We start from the raw sequence: 13,093 nt of genomic DNA, 5'->3' as shown, positions 1-13,093 counted from the left end.
TAACAGGTTGAAGAACTTCATTTCTCAGGTTTCACACAATATACGAGCGTTAAATCAAAACCAGTCTAATGTATTTACAGTGAAGCGTTTTATTTCCCAGGATGGAAAAGGCATTACCCACCTTACTCTGTCTCTGACTGATTTACCCTGATATTCTTACCCTAACCCTGACCAGTCTCGCTCCTCATGCCTAAACCTAACCAAGCCAGCCAATGAAGGCAATGTGTACCAGCCAATGAGAGGCAGAGAAGGCGGGTCATGCCTTTGCAATCCTGAAAAAAGTTAGCAATTACTATTACCAGCAGATGGTTAGCTTAACTTAGCATACAGACTAGAAACACTCAGGCTCAACACGTCATTTTTCCACTTCAGTTTTTGTGCAGATCAAGCAACAATATAAGACATTTCAAATAGCGTTCTTTACATTATCTGCTCAGAGGGTTTTGTTACAGAGGCAGGCTAGCTGTTTCCCCAGTTGCCAGTCTTGATGCTAAGATAATCTAAGCAGCTGTTTTTAGCTTCCCATTTAGTATACCAACATGCCAGTGATATCAAACTTTTCATCTCACTCAGAAAGAATAACAAACTGTATTAAGGTGCTTATAATATTTTCAGCCAGAAACTGACTTGTGTGCTCCAGTACAAACAGCTACAGTGGCTCAATGTGGAGCGAGAGCAGCTCCACCTCAACACTCACCTTACGGAAAGAAAGTTCAACAGGTAGGTCAGCGTTGAAGCTGAACAGAGCCACAGCTTCCCCGTAGTCCAACACCTGCAGAGTGGGAGGCTTTATAGGAGTCGGCTTCTCCGAAGGAGGCAGAATCTATGAAGGACAGCAAAAACAGATTTGTGTCAGAGGAGATTAGACAACCAGCACAAAGAAACAGTGCCGAGAAATGACATGAAGAAATTCACCTCCACATAAGTTGTGGGGAAAATGCCAGCTCTCCCGTGATGTTCTCCTTCAAACCAGTTGGCGTCTACCTGCCTGTGGATGTAAACGATGTCACCTTTCTGCAGCGTGAGCTCCCTGAAGGAAGGAAGGCATAAAGATCATGAGACACACTAAAGAAAAATCCACTGAATTATAGAATCAAGACACAAGTTCAGACATCTAAGAGTGTTTGAAATTAAGAGAATTTTAGATTTGATCCAGAGCTTTACATCTGATAATGCTATAATGTCATGTTTTCTTTTAGAAATATAAATGACCCTGCACAGGAGGAAATGGCATTTTTATCATATCAGCTCACACTGTAACTCACTTGGGTGACTGAGCCTGGAAATTGAACTTGGCACGCGCTGCTTTCATCTGGAAAAACAAACAAATCCTTCAGTGTTCTGGGACAATTTGTACGAATGCAGTTACTATGTGAACAATTCAGAATGAGCTCAGATAACAAACACAAAACAACACAACTTAAATCCACATAACAAAATGGATTTATGAGACATTTTCTTGCATTTTAGTTGGCAAAAAAGTAACAGGAATGTACCTTTTTCTCCTCTTTCTTAGGTGGGCGCTCCATGGTCTCATTGGCAGGGGAAAGACGTTCTACTGTGGAACAAAGTCAAGTCACAACAGTGTGAGTGGAGTCTGAAACGTGCACTCTGTCCTTCATTAAAATGTTGTTTTGGAAGGTGTTGCTACGAAAAAGCAATCACAGCTTCCACAACCATAAGCTCAAGAAGGACTCTGCTCTCATATCCAGGAAGAACAATTGAATAAAGCTAATCTTTAATCAGGACTTCCGAATTCCACTTCCTATTTTTGTGGGCTTCCTCCCCACCCATCTACAGGTCCTTCTGATTCTGTAGGAAAAAACTGCAAAAGCGTTTCATGCTCACACCAGCCTCGTCTGAAATGCCTAACGCCAGAGCAGAATCAGCCATGGCAATGAAGGAGAGTCATGAGACCTTCGAAATATATTAGATTACGAAACGCTTTCATCAAATACATGCAGCCTGATTGGATGAGCCACCCTCTAGCTTAGAGGGCATGACTTTTGGTCGGTTTCAAGTAGAAGAAGAAGAGCAGAAAACGATTAGTTTGTGGACGGCGCTGCTAGAAATATAAACTGCTGCGGTTCTTATCAAAAGTTCATGGGAAAATCCCAATGTGCATATGTGCTGCAGAGCCAGAAAGGGAAGAAAAAACTCCAAGTTTACCATATGTGGGAGCAGAGGTCGATGATGTTCCAACCGGGCGATGGACAGGCTGCTTTGTTGCTGATGAATTGCTGAAAAAGTGAAGAAAATATAAAAAAAATTGTGTTTATAATTCTGTCACTGTGTCTCCCGATCAGGGGGGAGGATTTCTGATGACACTGAAGGCCAGTGAAGCACACACACACACACACACAGTCCACGAAACAGTGTGTGGGAGGATTTCCTGCATATAAGTGTACAACACATCTGGTTGCAGCTGCTGGTTTTTCATACACTGGACGGAGATGACACAAATGATCAGACTAGCTAGAAGGGCGTGTAGATGATACTGTGTGAGTCATGAAGTTTGAAGCTTAAAGGGACAGTCCACCCTCAAATTTAAAATACACAATTTTCCTCTTACCTGTCACGCTATTTATCCATCTGGGTTGTTTTGGTGTGAGTTGCCAAGTTTTGGAGATATCAGACACAGAAATGCCTGCCTTCTCTTGAATATAATAGAACGAGATGGCACCTTGCTGTGGGCACTTTCATTCTGCTGAACTGCACCTGACAACCGCACCACAGCGCAAAAGGAAGTGTGCATCATGATCGAAACTAGCTAAAGTTACAGCTCACCTCAGAAGGACGTCATGTCATCTATTATCCTTCTTCATTTGTAGTTATATAGGTTCTTGTGCATGAAAAAGGTCTTTAAGGTTAAAAAGCCCAAAGTCTGCACCAACAGAAGCTCCTCTCTCCCACAGAAAACACTGCTCCTGAAACGCCTCGTCAGTAGTCCCGCCTTTAATTCCATGACTTCTTGACATTACAAGATGAAAATGAGCATAATATGTCTCCTTTAATGACTACATCCGCTGATCTCATGAGCAAGACCCTTGTCTATGATTATTTCCATGGGTAAATAGCACTATAGATAAGAGGAAAACTATGTATTTTAGATTTTGGGATGAACTTTACAGCCCTGAAACTCACGATCAAATCCATGAGTCTGGTCGTTTCTGGGCTCAGAATTGATCCAAAAACCCAACGCTTCCAGCCTGGTTTCCTGTGAACTCATTTGCATATTTCCAGACACTGTTGTTTTGTGTTCCAGTATTTGCAGCTGGATGAACACAGCGAAACGACTTGAAAACAGTTTAAAACATGCAATTTCTTGATGCTGTATGGTTTGGTTTCACACGTCCTTGGCAGCAGGCTCTTTAAAAATAAAGGCCCCCTTATCCCACTAAGCCAGAAAAGGTCAAACCCCATGAACTCAACTTAGCAAACAACAGCGAGAATCCTCCCAGAAAGCATGACACACATGGTGAGAAATGTGGAATGTTGCCTGCTGTTTGAAGTAACAAATACTGTACTTGTGCAGCTTGTTAAAGTTCAACAGCTTCCTAACAGAATCCAGCACAGAGAGTCACCTGATCGACTAACAGAGCAGGTACCCCATGAAGAATTAATGATTGTGCCGTCCAATCACAGTGCTGGGTTGCTTAAAACAGCAGGAAGCAGCAGGCAGTTACTCCCACTTGATGAAGCAATATCAAAGTGGATTAAGGAGGTCTGTTGCGTGTGGATTGACCCAGACATCTCCATAAGCCTGCCCTGCATGAATACAGTCCACACAACAGAAATAACATCACTATCAACAACTTTATTTACATTTAGTTATCGACTCTCAAAGTGGCATGACACACAGTGTTACAGCTTTGTAAAACGATTTAAAGAAGTGCCAGGAAAACAGTGAAGGAATGTAACTAAGTACATTTACTCAAGTATTGTACTTGAGTATTTCCATTTTGTGCTACTTCAGCTTCCACTCCAATGCATTTTGGAGGTCAATATTGTACTCTTTACTCCCCTACAAGTTACTTTGCAGACTATGCATCAGATCCAAATATAAAAATATATTTATTTACCAGCAATCAGATTAACAAAACACTGATTCCACTAATCAGAAACATGCTGAACATGATATGCTCAATATATGTACTATTTACTTTTAGTAGTACTACTTTTGATACTTAAGTACATTTAATATTTGATATTTTTAAGACTTTTCCTCAAGTAATATTGTTTAACTTTTGCCAATGTAATTTTGAGGTACCTGTACTTCAAAGTGAGTATTTCCATTTCTGCTACTTTAAGCTTCCACTCCACTAAAATTTGGAGCCAATCCACAAGATTTATTTCATAACTTTAGTGACTAGTTACTTTGCAGTTTGCATGCTGCAGAAGAGCCAAAGTAGCACATTTTTAAATCAATATATCTGCAAATGTAAATAACATGTAAATATATGTATAGTTTACTTTTACAGGTACTTTTGACGCTTAAGGTCGGATACTTAAAGACCTTTACTCGAGTATCATTCATATGGGTGAGTTTCACTTTTACCAAAGTCATATTTAACACAATAATGTTACTTTTACTCAAGAATGACTTTTGGGTACAACACTGGTCAGTACTGGAAGCCTTGAATCTACTTTGTCATGTAATGCAACATAGGTTTAAATCACACTATAAGGCTGAAAAAACACTTGAAGTTAGTCTATTGTGGAGAAATGCCGATAAATGATTCAAATGTGGTTAAAAGGCCTGTAAAGATGTAAATATAACCTGCTCGTGTATATCAGTAATGTTGTCACTGACCTGTAGTTTGTGGTCCCGGTCTGTGGAGCAGTCACTGGATCCCGGCCTCTGGCCTCCTGAAAGCAGAGTGAACATTAAACACAGTTTGCTCCCTGCAGCCTCACAGCTCCGAGGAAATCTCACAACAACTCAGACAAAGTAGAGGTGCTGACCACTCCCAGAGGAGCAAGAAATCCCCTGGGTCCTATCCTCCTCAGTCTAAGAAAACAACACTGCTCATGATGTGTCTGAGCTGTCTGTGATTTCAGCCAAATCAGAAGCAGATTAAATCACACAGGAATCAGGGACAGCATGACAATCAATGATATTTTTTGGCAGGCTTACATCCAAGTTTCTCTCTAAAACAAGCACTGTGGGATTGCAGAGGGAAGGTAAAAAAAAATGTGATTTAAAGGAAACTTGATTGCAAAAGTTCTTCGTTTTACGGCAGCCAAATTATGAGGACTTGCAGGCAGGTGATTGACAGAGCAGATCAATCCAAGTGCAAGCCAGGCAGGCGATTCAGGAGCTCTAATCCAGGTCACAGAGGAAAAACAACAGACGTGGTCAAAGCTAGCAAGCAGGGAGGGTCTGGCTGCCTTCATTGAGGGGAGGGGGAGTAAGGGTGGGGGTGAGGGTGAGGATTCTGCTAGATTGTGGGGGAGGAGGGATGCTTCAACAGAGAGAGTCAGGAGGGGGGCTCAGTACCTCACCCCGGCCTCGATGCTGCTTCTTCTGGGAAAGTCTCCTCTCCAGGCCCTGGATCTCCGAATCCAGCTCAGCCTCAAAACGACTCAGCTCAGAGACCAGGCTGGCCTGATCGAGCCGAGCAATGACGGAGTTGGAAGGGCAAAATTAAAACACTAATACAGTCTGCTGAAACAATGTGACTTTTGGGGCTAACGGTGACCCTTTTCAGTGATTAATAAGATGAAACCTGGACAGAGTGGATTGCAGAAAAGGCAGAAATCTAAATCCTGTCAAAGCAGCTCACCTCAATAGAAGGAGACTTTGGTTTCTCCAGCTGTTTCTTCGGAGCTAAATGAGCCTAAAGAAAAAGTAGAGAAAGAAACATCATTGAACAGAAGTCTCTAGACACCCAGGGGCTACAAAAAAAAAACCTAAGTTCACTCCATAACAAGTGGTTGAATGTAACTTGTGGAAAAATGTGTTTTATGACCATAATTATTTTTGGTTTAGTTGTGCTCACGTTGTGTATCTTCCTAACTAGAGTTGTTGTTATTGAACTGTCTCAAAGTACTTGACACACAGAAATCCTGAGGCCAGAAAAAACATTATTCAGGAATTTTGGTTGGGTTTTGGTGTCATATACAGTCAGGGTTATAGGGACGTATAATTGTGTCCTGTTCATTAACATGCTTTGTCCCAATCAAATAATACAAATAAAAACAATTTAAAGGTGCAATATATAAGAAATGGCCACCTGTCAAAGGTCTCCACAAACAAATAGGAAGCAGCTGCTGTTAGCTAGTTACTTCAGTTAGCTGTGCAGCTATTGGCCCTAAGTTGGCTCGTATTTCCACAGACCAGCTCTGGATTGGGGCTAAAACGACAGCTTTAGCTAAGATGGACGGAAGCTAGTTCGACGAGAGGGAATAAGGTGCCAAGGTGACTTATGGCGGCTCCAACCAGGACAGGAGCGTCAGGAAGTGTTAGAGACGCGAGAGAGAGGTCGTCGGCACCGGTGAGGAAAAGCAGAGTCCAGAAATAAGTTAGCAATTAGCATTTAAGTCTGTCTTAGTTTGGTAAAAGAGAGAAAGTTGAATTTGGTAGGTGTACGCTTGTATTTTTCTCTTAGGTGTAAAAATATTTCCTTTTTTGACATTAAGTGAGTTTATTTTGTTTTCCTATCAGACTAAAAAAGCTAATAGAGCTGGTTAGCATGCTAACTTCAGCAGAAATCTCTGCAACCCACTACATAGACGTCTTTGACATAATGTCAATGTTGTTATTTCTTGACATTCTGTTGATACTTTATTTAATTTTGGAAAGTTTTCAACACTTCTTTCAGAAATATTACATACTTTAACAGTTTTTTGACAGTGTGTTTAGGAATTAAGAGGGATTGTGGACAAACAGTCTTCTGCAAAAAGATGTGCACTAGTTTGTTGGACATGTATCTTTTTGTGGAAACAAATATAAATACATACAGAAATATAAGACAATATGTATTTTAAAAGAACTGGATGTTAATCTGGTCAGATCCAATGCAGTGGATGGACAGGTACTTTCAAGTACAGATATTGAAGCAATTAAAAGCTGCAGGTCTTAAAAACATTAATTATCCTACTATTACAAGGTAAAAAAAAAAAAAAAAAAGTAACTGAAAAGTATTCAAAATGGAGAGAAGCCAATACACTAATAACAGGTTGTCAAACCACATTTGGATACAAGCTGGATGTCAAGATGCCAGCAGACGTATAATGAAACACCCACATATTTCTGTTGTTCATACTGATTTAACGAGCAGCCCAGTACAACTTTCACCTTTTCTTTACAAAGACTTAACACAAAGTGAGCAGCAGATTATATCAAGCATTACTTTAAAAGGCTCTGCTGGCGAGAACTACAGACCCTCTGCTCCATTTTCAGGTTTTTTTCCTGAAACCTTGGCTGAATGTGTCTCTCTGAACGCCAAGGCCTTCCCCTCAGTCGGGAGTCATCCTCACTACAATCACAGACTGTAATGTCACTGTGAAGCAGCACAACACCTGATATGGTCTGTGCGCTGGTTTTTCTAACCGCTGTCCAGGGGATAGAACATAGGCCGCTGTCATAAAGAGGAAATTAAATAAGTCTCCATGCTGTGAGCCATTATACACCACAAGAGGTTAACACCATTTAATACGGATCACAAGACACCTCGGCTCTCGTGGGGGAGTGGAAACAAAGATTCCTTTTCTTTACTAGTGCAGACACAAGGGCACAATATGCACCAGATCTGGGACATTGTTGCAAGAGCTCTGGGGTTTAAGCTCAAAGACACATACAAACGCCTGCATGTTCAATTACAAAGGCTGCTGGACAGTGCAGATTACACTACACAATAAATGACACCCCCAGAGGTTAATAAATATGAGTCAAAGTGTCAGTGACTTTCAGCACAATAGCTGAGAGAAACATCAAAATAAATGCTAAGATCATGTCCTTTCTTGTCTGAAAAGCTAAATGAATGAAAGCTGGAGGCCTGTTGGATCCTCTGAATAAAAGAAGAAGTGAGCACATCTGGCGGTTAGCAGCAGGTACACTCTGGAATGACCACACTAACAAGTCACCTCGCGTGAGAAGATGAAATACGAGGATTAAGGCTATAATCCTTAAAGAAAAGGCGCCCTTCCTCAAACCTGTTCCTGAGCCCCACACAGGGAAAACAGTGCTCGTCTACACAAAGCACTGCCGTGATTACAGCCAACAACAATGCTGGTTAAAATCTACAGGTTAAAGATCTATACAGAAACATTTCTGTGATGCAATCAGAGTGATATCACATCCTATTTCTGCTCTATGACTGCATGTGAGGTCGTACCTGGCTGCGGCTCTCTGAGGCGGCGCTCTTTCCAGGCTCAAAGTCGAATATGCTCTTCGGCTGAGGGTGCTGCTTTCCCGGGTCTGACAGCTTATCTACATCCTCACTCCTGAAACATAACACCGCAAAACACACAGACGTAGACACACACACACACACACCATGGACAGCAACTTAATCATGGCTTCATTGTGAGTGCCTGTAGCAACAAATCCAAACTTGTCTGTCCCACACGTTTCCCTCCACTGCTCTTGGCCTGAGATTTGGTTGGAATTCACATAAGACGTCAGCTGTGTGTTTATCTGATGTCAGGGATAAATTCATATCGGTGTAGTTGAGAAACCCAGTACATATCTAAACATCAGTATACTATTAAATCTCCTATGACAAACACATTTAAACATTGTGATGCATGGAAAAGGAACTTTTATTCCCTAAACCAAATAAAGTGCAGCAGAAATGACCTCTAAAATGGAAATACGTTTTTTTTTGCACTTCCTGTTCCCACGTCTCCAAGTCAGGTTGTCTTGAATAAGTTCGGTGGTTAACACGAGCTTTAGAGATTTTCAGGTTTTGTTCTACGACATAAAAAACCCATCAGTAATTACCCGACTTGTGAATTTTAAAGTGTTTATGCGCCTTAAAAAAGGCAGTCGTTAACAAAGTGGCTAAATGAGACTACAGAGGTCGTTATGCCAAACATGGTTACATCATCTACTCACTACTCTACAGGCAGACTTTGGATGCAAACTCTTCTTCATTAAAGTGGTGATCAAGATTAACAGAACACACAAGTATCATGAACTTGTGTTTGCCACAGAACTTATTTTAACTTATTTCCCTGCCTAGTCGAGAAGAAGCCAGGCTAGTTGATTCCACTGTTTCAAGTCTTTTTGTTAAGCTAAGCTAACAGGCTGATGACTACAGTTACATATTTTTACAGAGGCGGGAGTGATATCAATCTGCTATCTTTTGGCAAGAAAGTCAGTAAGCATATTTTCCATAAGATCAAGTGTGATACCTGCCTCTGGGCCTTGCTGTGTGCATGTGAAGACCCCGAGGTTAATTATGTTGCCTCAGTGGAAAAGATGCAGCTGAGGTTGACTCAAGATTTTATTAAATTGCCCAGTGGTGCGAAAGTGAGTGATTGATAGTCTGTCTGTTTATATGTGACGTGATTGACTGGAAGTTTGCCTACTTGAGATTGTCTGTTTTTCCAGTGTGTGTTGCGTGCTATGCTCAGTTACATCGAACCAGTATAAACTCACCAGTCTGGCAGAGCTCCATAAGGTGTTAGTCTGAAGAGATTCTTGTCTGCTTCATTACTTTCTTCGGTGTTGGCAGATAACTGGAGCCCTGCAGATCAGTGGATCAGAGCAGATCAGTCTAAGGTAAAACTGATTATGTAACTGCACAGGACAGCAACGTGGACTTTGGTGGATTCACTTACGTTCGGCTGACCACCGCTCTGAATCCTCCAGCTCAGGTTCTGACAAACAAGAGCGAAAGAAAGGATTTATTTACACTTCAAATACTGGAGTACTTTATATAGATATATCAAGCAAAATGTAACACTTTTACATTTTGGGGGGATTTTTCTTACAGTGCGACCTAATTGGACATTTTTATTGCACCACTCAAAAGCACTTTACCTCTTCACACACACACTCTTGCACTGGTGGCAGAGGTTACCATGCAAGGTGCCGACAATAACAAACAGCCATCAGGAGCAATTTGAGGTTCAGTATCTTGCACGAGGACACTTCAACATGTAGACCTTCTGATTAGTGGACGACTGCTTTACCTTCTCAACCTCAGGCGCCCCACTACCCAGAAAGAGTATTTTAGGTCTGTATTATTTTGGGGAAAGATTTACCTAAAGTATAACAGAAAATACTCATTGCACAGACTGTCATGGCTGCATGGCTGAAAGGTTTTAGTGGTTTTATGTAACTGAATGTTATTTCACACTATTTCATCAAACTTTTTGACAAATTTTTCGTGACTTTGGCTTTTTATTAGCCTGTACTGTCTTTACTTTCAGAATCAGAATCAGAATCAGAAATACTGTATTGATCCCCGAGGGGAAATTGCTTGCGTTACAGCTGCTCCCATTCAAAGTCCCAGAAACATGCAGAAAAATAAAAACTATATATAAGCAAGCAATAAAAATAAAATGTACATTCTACTACAATATATACATATATACAGTGTAATAAATAATGCTACAGTTGAAATGTGGGTTATTGCACATTAGAGAGAAACAAAGTGTCCAGAGTCCTCCTATTGACTCAGAGTGTCTGACACTCAGGGCGAGCAGTTGAACAGTTTGATGGCCACAGGCAGGAATGATTTCCTGTGGCTCTCTGTGGTGTATCTTGGTGGGATCAGTCTAGTACTGAATGTACTCCTGTGGCTGACCACCACATCATGGAGTGGATGAGAGCCATTGTCCAAGATGACATGTAACTTGGACAGCATCCTCCTCTCTGACACCCCCGTCAGAGAGTCCAGCTCCACTCCCACAGCGTCACTGGCCTTGTGGATCAGTCTGTTCAGTCTTTTGGCGTCTGCTACCCTTTGTGAGTATTTCTCGTTGTTGTTGTTTTTACTTTACATTGTTTTTTGTCACAGTATAAATTATCTCTTGAGTATAAATAAAGGTTGGTTGATTGATTGAGTGTTGTATTATCTTATATAATTTGATTCTTTTTACTGATGTGTTAATTAGAGCCTGACCGATACGTCGGTTGGCCAATATTGTCGGCTGATATTAGCTGATATTATGTTGCTGATATGTGTTGGATATGTGCAGATATGAACACTTTTTTTAGATATTACAAAGCAGAAAATGATGCTTGGGGTAATTTACAATCATTACATTTCCAGCGCAGTTTATTGTTTCAGTGGAATATTGGACAATTAAGTTTATTGTTGAACTGTATGATAACCATATTTGCAGGATCATTGCAAAAAGTGTATGTTTCTGTATATATTTTATGTTTACACGAATATCAGCCGGCATATCGATATCAGATTTTTTTTTATTTACTCCCTAATATCGGTATCAACATTGGCCCCTAAAATCCAGTATTTGTCAGGCACTAGTAATGTATGAGTAGTGTTGCAGTTGGACAAGGTGGAGCCAATTTTAACTACTTTAGATAGAGTTGGAACGTTTAAAATACATAAAGTCGTCATACTTTATAGGCCAATCATGTGTACATTTAAACTTAATCAGCAAAGTGACTTCAGCTGTCAAATGAATGTCATGACAAAAATGTGTCTCAGAAATGTAGATTTCCCGTGTTTGCACCAACAGAGATCATCAGTAGCACCTCAGAGAGCTGCATTCTGACAGTGCTCCTAAAGAACAATCCCCTGCAGAGAGTTGAAAATAGTCCTCTAAAACGAAACTGATCCGAAGCAATCCAGTGAAACCACCACAGTACTGCGACGGTGCCATTACCCACACAAATAACAGGGAATGTGATTCTATTACGCAACATGTAATAGAGACAAATGAACAGCTAGGTTTAGGAGGGGCTGAGATAAGAAGCTGGATTGTTGTCAGAGCTAACAAGCAGAAATGACATAAGACTTTAGGGCTCTTTCATCATGTCTTATTTTGCCTCAGCAGTAATCTGTTTGCTGGATCGGCTGTGGAGTACCTGACACTGACAGAGAGGAATTCTCTCTGGTGTGTGTGTGTGTGAGAAGAAGAGGAGGAGGAGTGTACAGTACTTACCCTCTGGCTTCTTGTGGATCTGTCTGAACATGCTCTTGTACCAGTCTCTGGGCTTGTTCACACTCTGGTATAAGAGAAGAAGGGAGGGTGCAAAAGATAAACAACTCTAGGGGATTAGACTATGAGAAGTACGGCACATAGAAAGTACATAAAAATGTCAGCTACAGTTGAGTTTGCAGGTGTGGAAATTCTTATCTACACATGAAATAAATCCACATGTGAAAACATACATTTCCTTGTGATATTTTTGTCAGGTGTGCGCAAAAAAAAAAGATAAATCAGTCCAATTTTGAAAAATACATTCAGTGTTTCTGTCTTACTGATCTGGAGGCGATGGGCATGCCCGTTTCATCCACTGGACCGATTCCTGAGAACTTGATGAGCCTCTCCTCCCTGGTGGGAGTCCAGCTGCGTGGTAAGGTGGAGCAGCTCTGGACGCCATTGGACAGTCCGCCTGAGTTACAGCCGCCACAATAATATTTCAGCGATTATTTTGTTTCGATCAATTGTTGATTTCAGGTGAAGCACACAGCCTTTGAACTCATCACATGAAACTTACTGCAGAGAAGTCCAAACTACTGTGTGCACTGACGCTTCAACTGACTTTTCAACTGCATTTACCAGTTACGCTTCAACTGCTTCAACAACTCATCTCTTATTCTACAAACCACAGTTGAAACTTGTTTGATTGGTTACATGTAATCTGATATTTTGGCCCCATTCATCTCTTTTAAACTCCTGTCAATGCTAACACTTCAACTCACACTTCCAATCCTTTCAGGAAACTTGTTTAGCTCTTCTTATTGTTCATACACAACTTACTGAAACTGGTTTCAGTGCCAACACATCAACTGACACCATCTTCTTCAGGTGTACGATATTACCAGTGAGCAGTATTGTCCAGTAAGGGCTATAAAATGAAATATTTATGAACATTTATGCCGATATGAACAGCAAATAAGATGACGGTTTACTACTTTTGCCCAGTTAATTTGTACATTTCGAA

The 13,093-nt window shown here is 40.9% G+C and overlaps 1 protein-coding gene across 7 annotated transcripts in view; it reads right to left on the bottom strand.

Annotated features, from left to right (window-relative positions):
* sorbs3 (sorbin and SH3 domain containing 3) overlaps nt 1–13,093 on the bottom strand; it is a 31,996-nt gene that overhangs the window by 5,468 nt on the left and 13,435 nt on the right. For 5 of the 7 annotated variants that reach the window (XM_073466025.1, XM_073466024.1, XM_073466023.1 and 2 more), the window contains exons 5-17: nt 12,408–12,541; nt 12,088–12,151; nt 9,790–9,828; nt 9,608–9,695; nt 8,340–8,448; nt 5,787–5,840; nt 5,501–5,608; nt 4,814–4,869; nt 2,170–2,240; nt 1,497–1,558; nt 1,266–1,312; nt 916–1,030; nt 698–823 (exon numbers count right to left, since the gene is read on the bottom strand). In XM_073466025.1, coding sequence (XP_073322126.1) covers nt 698–823; nt 916–1,030; nt 1,266–1,312; nt 1,497–1,558; nt 2,170–2,240; nt 4,814–4,869; nt 5,501–5,608; nt 5,787–5,840; nt 8,340–8,448; nt 9,608–9,695; nt 9,790–9,828; nt 12,088–12,151; nt 12,408–12,541 — 1,073 coding nt within the window. The remainder of the gene's footprint in view (nt 1–697; nt 824–915; nt 1,031–1,265; nt 1,313–1,496; nt 1,559–2,169; nt 2,241–4,813; nt 4,870–5,500; nt 5,609–5,786; nt 5,841–8,339; nt 8,449–9,607; nt 9,696–9,789; nt 9,829–12,087; nt 12,152–12,407; nt 12,542–13,093) is intronic. The other 2 variants (XM_073466026.1, XM_073466028.1) reach the window with 2 other exon arrangements.

Source organism: Pagrus major, chromosome 5 (assembly GCF_040436345.1).
Source record: "Pagrus major chromosome 5, Pma_NU_1.0".
In the NCBI taxonomy this organism is placed as follows: Eukaryota; Metazoa; Chordata; class Actinopteri; order Spariformes; family Sparidae; genus Pagrus; species Pagrus major.
The sequence above is the reverse complement of the archived record's forward strand: the minus strand, read 5'-3'. Positions and strand labels throughout refer to the sequence as shown.